This window comes from Ictalurus punctatus, unplaced genomic scaffold (assembly GCF_001660625.3).
Source record: "Ictalurus punctatus breed USDA103 unplaced genomic scaffold, Coco_2.0 Super-Scaffold_100046, whole genome shotgun sequence".
Lineage (NCBI taxonomy): Eukaryota > Metazoa > Chordata > Actinopteri > Siluriformes > Ictaluridae > Ictalurus > Ictalurus punctatus.
The window spans coordinates 542,501-550,316 of record NW_026521087.1 but is presented as its reverse complement, the minus strand read 5'-3'; the positions used below and the strand labels follow the sequence as shown (position 1 = coordinate 550,316).

Here is a 7,816-nt window from a genome sequence, read left to right as displayed (position 1 = left end):
GATGTTTAAATATTAACTTTTGCATACCTTAAGATAGCTCACAAGATGGCTGGTTGCTTGAGCTGAACTGATCTTGGATATTTTTTTTCTGGCCTCTTGAGGTTGGAGGGAGCAGATGCAGCTGCAAAAGGATTGAGGACATGTCGCTGTCCCATCCTAAAGACATCACAAAATAATTAACTGATCTCTATTTAATTATTTTTTTAAAGACTGGAACATTTTTAAAATACAAAACAGTTTATACTGACCATTTTAGTCCTCAGGTTCAGGTTCAGTTCCTGACAGCAGCTCGCCCATATTCTTAAGAGTCTTGCAGTCTGCAATGATTTTTGGCTTGAAGAATGTTGACCACTTTGCCAGGAACTTCTGAGACACTTCGTCACCAAACATCATGGAGAAATCGTGGTCGATCTTTAAACAAGGTTTATACAGGTTTAAACATAACGGACATAAATGGATAAAAGGTCAAATACTAAAAATTAAGATCTGCTGTGTTATTTATGCATACATTTGGGATATAAAAGATTAGAACGTTGAATTTCTCAGTTTGGACCAGCCTGTTGTTGTTATGGTGATCACTGAACAACTCCTTTCTCTACTGTACCAGTGAACTCCTTTAATAACTACAGAGAAGGTCATTTCCTTTTCAGAACTACTTACAAAGCTAAATATTTTCTTACCAATCCAGATACAGCAAGGAAACGAGTGAACAAATCCAGGACTGAAGATGATGCATCCTCACCCACCATCTTCTGTCAATACTGGAAAGTCGCTCATCTTCTCATCAGTGGAATATCGTATTGTAGATATCGCCTCCCTGCACTCCTCACCAAATCGCTGTTGACAAGTTAACAGAGATTCTTGTCTGTTTTTTGGACCATCCTGAAGAACAGTCTTGGAATGACACCAGGAGCCAGCACAGGTGTTATGTTGAACTGTCTTGATCCTCCATGCAATGAAGCCAGTATTACCCTAAAGGATCATAGTAGTGTTCCTGTTTAAGAAAAGACCCACACAGAGGCATCTCATTCTTGGCTTCAAGAATGAATTACTCAACACAATAAGTTCACACAATGACTATATAAAATTACAAAAACAAGTGGAAAATACAAAGCTGAGCAACCTATAAACACTCATCTAAAACAAGATCATTTTAACTTTAAAACTATAAAAGGGAAGAAAATATAAACACACACACTGGTTTGGGTTTTCAGACAGAATACAAGAACTTACATATCCATGTTTGGAGAAAGGATCTTGGAGGTATGGAAAAAGTGTCACAATTCCCAGTGCATAATTGGTCCTCACACTTGACCATGGAATCCTCCTTTCAAAATAAATCAATTTACTTTGCAAGTGTGTATGTTTTGCAAGAAGTTAAAGGATAAATTCTCCTTTTATAGCAACACAGAATAGCATTCTTTAGCTGCGTCACATGAATCTGTTGTGATGACAAAGGGAGGGAAGTGACCTCCAATTCTTACCCATGTAGCTCTAACATATGCCACACGTAAACAGATGGTGAACGTCCTGGTTGCAGACATGTTAGTGTTTTGGTCTTTTCATACTCCTTGAAGATTTCCTCACTCTTTAGATTGGCACTCAGAACACAATCAACTTTCTGCCAAAACATCTTACATCGTTATGACATGCTCATGGAAATTTAAGAGGATTTTTAATGCCTTTCCTTTATGTCGAGAATACATTTACAAAACACTTCTACAGATAAGTATCAATAATAAACAATTACATAATTGAGTATTTTAAATGCATTTATTCAAAGCTTACCTGTCTTGCTTCATTCTGCTCCATTAACCCTGTTGGGTTCCTCCTCTTTCTTCTGGACTCCAGGACAATTGTGGAATCTGATGAATGGGATGAAGCTGGGGATAGTGGAGTCAGTACAGAGGAGGATGCTTGATCTGAGACCAGCTGAACATCCAGATCTACAAAATCACAGACAGAACAAAATCAATTTAAATGTACATGTATTTATCAGTAACAAAAGCATTTCAACAAATACTTAAATGGTTACATAAAAAAATCTAAAGTATATTATCTTCATTAAGTACTTTCCATATACGAATAAGATGTACTTAACGTAATGATCAATAGTATAGCAAATGATAATAGTTTGAGGTCCCTCAAAAAGATATTTTAGACTCTGCTCCTAGGTAACTTCATGTGTTCCCTACGTGGCCTCATCTATTTCACTCGAGAATATCCACAAATAGGGAAGAACATTACAAAAATAAAGGTAATGTATACAATAATTATCATGAACGGGTTTAAAAAGGGGGAGAGAGAGTAATAGTAATCATGTAATATTTCTTGGCTAACTACCACAAACTTGGAACAGAATACCCCTTCAGGGAAACTGCCGTTCCTGAGTTTGGACACACGAGGGCAGTCAAGCTCCATCCAGCACAATGCCGCCTGAAACAGATGGTAGGTTTGGGCTATTTTACACTGACGCAGCTCATCAGCGTTATTACTGTGCATTGTCTAGTTTTCACGTATCAAGGACAATACACGGAGCTTCTGAACTGTTTCACAGCATCATCATTATGATTTAATTTTTAAAGAACGCACCCTCTTCTCTAGACATGGAAATGTTGGGGTTTTTTAAGTTTACATTGTCACACAGCAGCTGTACACATATCTGGATATATTATTTCAGTGTCCATTCTTAAACACGACAGATGAACAAACAAAGAAACTAACCACATGAAAAGGTTAGATAGACCAATGATTAAATACTACTCCGTTCAAATGAATACAGAGGCCAGCTCAGATAACACAACGTTTAAAAACCTCGACATTCGCGGCGTCATAAAGGGAACAACCGTCAAGCATACCATCAGGAAACTTATAGAACTCTGAATGTGACGTCATAACGGATCTTATGGCTCGCTGCTCCGATTTGACTATATATGTCTGTGCGCGCGCGCCGGGAGACTGACCTAGACACGGTATAAGGACAGCACACAAACACATTTAAAACATATTAACACATTAACATTATATCATGTACATAGCAGTATAGTTATCATAATAAAGTACACAAATTTACTGCTAATAGTAAGATTATTAATGTCTTTCTAATCTTATTAGTCATTTCATTCTCATCACTGCTCCTGCATAACTTCATGTGTTCCCTCGGTGGCCTCGTCTATTTCACTCGAGAATATCCACAAATAGGGAAGAACATTACAGAGATAAAGGCTTAAAATTGCTTGAATGATAAAAAGTCAATAAATACGAAATCACTAGATAACTTTAAAGGGTTTATTTTCTACAGAACATGAATACAATCCTTTCACTCAAAATAGGACTCCCCGCTGCAGACCCTCCTCCAACGTTTTCAAAAAAGCTCCTAGCGTCATATCTAGCGACTTTTTAGACAAACCTTAGCTACTTTCCGTAGAAGAGAATGGCCAGTACTGCCCGGTGAGTGTGAGGTCCTGCTTTCCCCCCGGAGACACGCCTCTCTCTGCGGCTACTCTATTATTAGTCATTTCATTCTCATCACTGCTCCTACGTAACTTCATGTGTTCCCTAGGTGGCCTCGTCTATTTCGCTCGAGAATATATATGGTTATTACCATTTTATTCCCTATTTATTCATTTTAACATGAGCTCATGTCTACAATTGTTAAAGAACAACAATAATTATCATGGACGGGACAAAAGGGAAGAGAGAGATTAATAATAATATCATGTAACAGTTCTTGCCCAGAAATCCGCTTCTAGAAAATCGCCGTTCCCGAGTTTGGCCACACGAGGGCAGTCAAGCTCCATCTAGCGCAACACACAACGCCGCCTGAAACTGAAGGTAGGTTTGGGCTATTTTACAGACACAGCTCATTACTGTGCATTGTGTTGTTCGGACATAACCACAATTAACGGCTCATCTATAAAAACAAACATTAATATTCATAGCACTATATTTAATATAAAACCTTGTACATCATTTAAACATACACACACACACACATATATATATAAAAGTGTCATTTTATCTCTGTACCACGTTCTAATATTGAGACTGCCGAAGAAAGAAAATTTTCCGTTTTCTGAGACGGTGAAGTGGCTCTTAAAAGAGCCTTTGTGTATATTAGACGGAGTTGTAGTTTAGGCGCGTTCTCCGCGAATACGGCGGGCCAGCTGAATATCCTTGGGCATGATGGTCACTCTCTTGGCGTGGATAGCGCACAGGTTGGTGTCCTCGAAAAGACCGACCAGATATGCCTCACTCGCTTCCTGCAGGGCCATGACGGCCGAGCTCTGGAAACGCAAGTCGGTCTTGAAGTCCTGAGCGATTTCTCTCACCAGGCGCTGGAAGGGCAGCTTGCGGATGAGCAGCTCAGTAGACTTCTGATAACGGCGGATCTCCCTCAGAGCCACGGTGCCAGGCCTGTAACGGTGAGGCTTCTTCACGCCGCCGGTAGCCGGCGCGCTCTTGCGGGCAGCCTTAGTGGCGAGCTGCTTCCTTGGCGCCTTGCCACCGGTGGACTTACGGGCGGTCTGCTTGGTTCTTGCCATAGCGTCAAACTCTGCACTTCGCGGATAGAAAAACAGAATAAACTGCGGGCGCGATCGCGGCCTTTTTAAGCCATAACGCCGCCCTGCGCTGATTGGGCGTCTCGAACGCGCTCGTCTGCTATTCGATAGAACGTTTTACGTCACCTGTTGACTATTGGACCGTCTTCTCTGCCACCGTTCGAAACACAAGTCGCCCGCCACTATTCTATTCTATTGGCGCGCTCTCTAACACAAATGCTTTGTTCATTAGGAACACACACAACGCCGTCACAAACCATTTTCACTCCTCAGACTTCATTTAACCAGCACGCTAACTGCTATTGTTCTCATAGTCATTACTTAAATATGGTATCAAATCATGACTACAAAATTATCGTCCTTTTTTTATTTATAAATATGCTGTCTTAAAAGTGCACAATTTCACCCCTCAGATTTCATTTAGACAACACGCTAACTACCACTATTATTACTACTACTACTACTTAACGTTATCACATAATTATTAGCAAAGTATAACGCTTCTGTTTTCATTTCAAACGTGCTGACTTTCTAGTGCACACTTTCAGTAGAAAAACGGGTGTAAAATTGCACTTTTGAAGCAAAGATGGTGGCTCTTAAAAGAGCCTTTGGGTACTGAAAAAGCGGCAGTGGACGAGTTTACTTAGTCTTGACGGCCTTCTCGGTCTTTTTAGGCAGAAGCACAGCCTGAATGTTCGGTAGTACACCACCTTGAGCGATGGTCACTCCACCGAGCAGTTTGTTCAGCTCCTCGTCGTTACGCACGGCGAGCTGCAAGTGGCGGGGAATGATACGGGTCTTCTTGTTATCACGGGCGGCATTACCTGCCAACTCCAGGATCTCAGCGGTCAGATACTCCAACACTGCGGCCAGGTAGACCGGAGCGCCGGCACCGACGCGCTCGGCATAGTTGCCTTTACGCAGAAGCCTGTGCACACGTCCCACGGGGAACTGAAGTCCAGCCCTGGATGAACGAGTCTTGGCCTTAGCTCTAGCTTTTCCGCCGGTTTTTCCTCTGCCACTCATCTTGATGCTCAAATCTGTTCTAACAGCAACTCCGAAATGAACGTTACACCCCGAGCTCTCCGTGATATAGACAAAACGGCCACTCTCTTATTCGCTAAGAACGCAATGGCAGATTAGCCAATCAAAAACAGGCCGTCGAATTCCAGCGTCACCCCTCCCACCCCTGTTTGTGCTTGTGTGCTTGTGTGCGTGTGAGAGAGAGAGAGAGAGAGAGAGAGAGCGCGCGAATGAAAACAGACAGAAGGGAATATTCATACAAAAGCACGAAGTAACAACTATATACTGAATTTATTTATTCTTATAATTAACATTGATTTATTATGTATCAATATGTTATCCTACATATTCTGTGATCGTTTTGGAGATCAGGAATGACGTTTAGGAATCACGATCAGGATTCTATTCTACTGTACTAAAATCAGCATCAGCTTGTGGTTATGTGTACATGATATGTAGCAGATATGTGTATCCATACAATTTAACGTTTCTAACGTGTATTGCTTTGATTCCATAAAGCTTGACTGAAAATGAATTGTCGCTCTTTAAAGGAAAATATGGGTGGCTCTTAAAAGAGCCGTTTAAGGAACAAAAGCATGAAAGAAACAAACGTCTTTACTTCTTTTTGGGTGCTGCCTTCTTCGCCTTTGCCGCTTTAGGCTTTGCGGTCTTGGGCTTGACAGCTTTCGCTTTCTTGGGGCTCTTGGCTGCCTTTTTAGGGGTCGCCGGCTTTTTCGCCTTCTTCGGGCTCTTGGTGGCTTTCTTTGCGGCGGCTGTGGGCTTCTTCGCTTTCTTAGGAGACTTCTTGGCCGCGGCGGCGGGTTTCTTGGCCGCTACCTTCTTGGGCTTCTTAGTAGCGGCGGGCTTTTTGGCGGCGGGCTTTTTCGCTTTGGGCGCGGCTTTCTTCAAGGGCTTCTTGGCTTCGGTCTGCTTCTTGTTCAGCTTGAAAGAGCCAGACGCGCCGGTCCCTTTGGTCTGCACCAGAGTGCCTTTAGTCACGAGACCCTTAACGGCGATCTTGACGCGGGAGTTGTTCTTCTCCACATCGTATCCGCCGGCAGCCAGCGCTTTCTTCAGAGCAGCGAGAGACACGCCGCTCCTCTCCTTAGACGAGGAAACGGCTTTGACGATCAGCTCGCCGACGCTAGGGCCGGCTTTTTTTGCTCTCGAAGCTACTTTCTTCTTGGGCGCTTTGGCCGGCGCGGCGGCGGGAGCGGGTGCGACTTCTGCCATCTCTCTTGGAACTACGTAGAATACACGAGTCGTACACTGTACGTTAGTGTGTAACACAGGAACCTCCCTCCTCGCGGCCGGGGGCTGGTCTTAAAAACAGATATGAGAGCGTTGTAGACTCAACTCGCGCGCCGCTGAATGAATGCACGGACGCGGCGCGCGCTCAGATGTGTTTTCTCATGGCATTTCTCGGTGAAAATCCCACTCGCAAAACGAGATTCAAAACGTTGAAGCACACGCTGAGCGAGGACGGGCTTTCTCGTTTCTCCCGTGGCCCGGCCTGGCCGACTAGAGAGCAACAGTCTCGCGTAGCGCACATGAAAAGGCGCGGCGCGCGTTGTGCTCAAGCCGGCGGGCTGCGCATTTGGTGCGATGTGGTGTGTAAAAACGGGCGAAAAGCAGGCACGGCCGTCGTACGCGTTCTGGGCCGAGTTAAAGAGGAGCCTTGGGAACGAGCCTGATGTCTTGGCAGCTGTCGAGTGGTGTGTGTAGTATTTGAAGCAGAGCGCGTTGGGGGCCGTGTAAAGCACAGCACGCGTGACTATAGGCTCCGCTATAGCCTTGTGTGTGTGTGTGTGTGTGTGTGTGTGTGTGTGTGTGTGTGTGTGTGTGTGTGTGTGTGTGTGTGTGTGTGTGTGTGTTGTATTCCATGCTGCTAGAACATTCTTTTCAATGTCTATGTGCTACTAGAACATTCTTTTGAATGACTTTGTGCTAATGTTACATTAGTTCGAATAACTAGGTGCTACTACAACAGTATTTAGAATTATTATGCGCTTCTTGAACCTTAGTTCGAATGACTACGTGCTACTACAACAGTTAGAACAGAGATGCCCAAACTAGGGCCCGTGGTGACTTTTGATTTGGTCCGCCATGCCATATGTGAGAAGGGGGGGGATTTAATTGATGCTGATCTTCATTTCTAATTTAACATTTTTTTATTTATTTAATTTTGAGCTATAAAAAATGTAGAGAATAAGAATTAGAATTTTATTTAA

The 7,816-nt window shown here is 43.2% G+C and overlaps 3 protein-coding genes across 3 annotated transcripts; all 3 read right to left on the bottom strand.

Annotated features, from left to right (window-relative positions):
• Positions 1-4,086: 4,086 nt before the first annotated feature.
• Positions 4,087-4,820, bottom strand: LOC128630005 (histone H3). The gene has a single exon (XM_053678585.1). The coding sequence runs from the start codon at positions 4,542-4,544 to the stop codon at positions 4,134-4,136; it is 411 nt and encodes a 136-aa protein (XP_053534560.1). The 5' UTR covers positions 4,545-4,820; the 3' UTR covers positions 4,087-4,133.
• Positions 4,821-4,871: 51 nt separating this feature from the next.
• On the bottom strand, positions 4,872-5,736 carry LOC128630019 (histone H2A). Its single transcript, XM_053678599.1, has one exon. It carries the CDS (start codon positions 5,586-5,588, stop codon positions 5,202-5,204), a length of 387 nt encoding a protein of 128 aa, XP_053534574.1. The 5' UTR covers positions 5,589-5,736; the 3' UTR covers positions 4,872-5,201.
• Positions 5,737-5,861: 125 nt separating this feature from the next.
• LOC128629995 (histone H1-like) lies at positions 5,862-7,706 on the bottom strand. Its single transcript, XM_053678572.1, has one exon. It carries the CDS (start codon positions 6,816-6,818, stop codon positions 6,201-6,203), a length of 618 nt encoding a protein of 205 aa, XP_053534547.1. The 5' UTR covers positions 6,819-7,706; the 3' UTR covers positions 5,862-6,200.
• Positions 7,707-7,816: the final 110 nt, after the last annotated feature.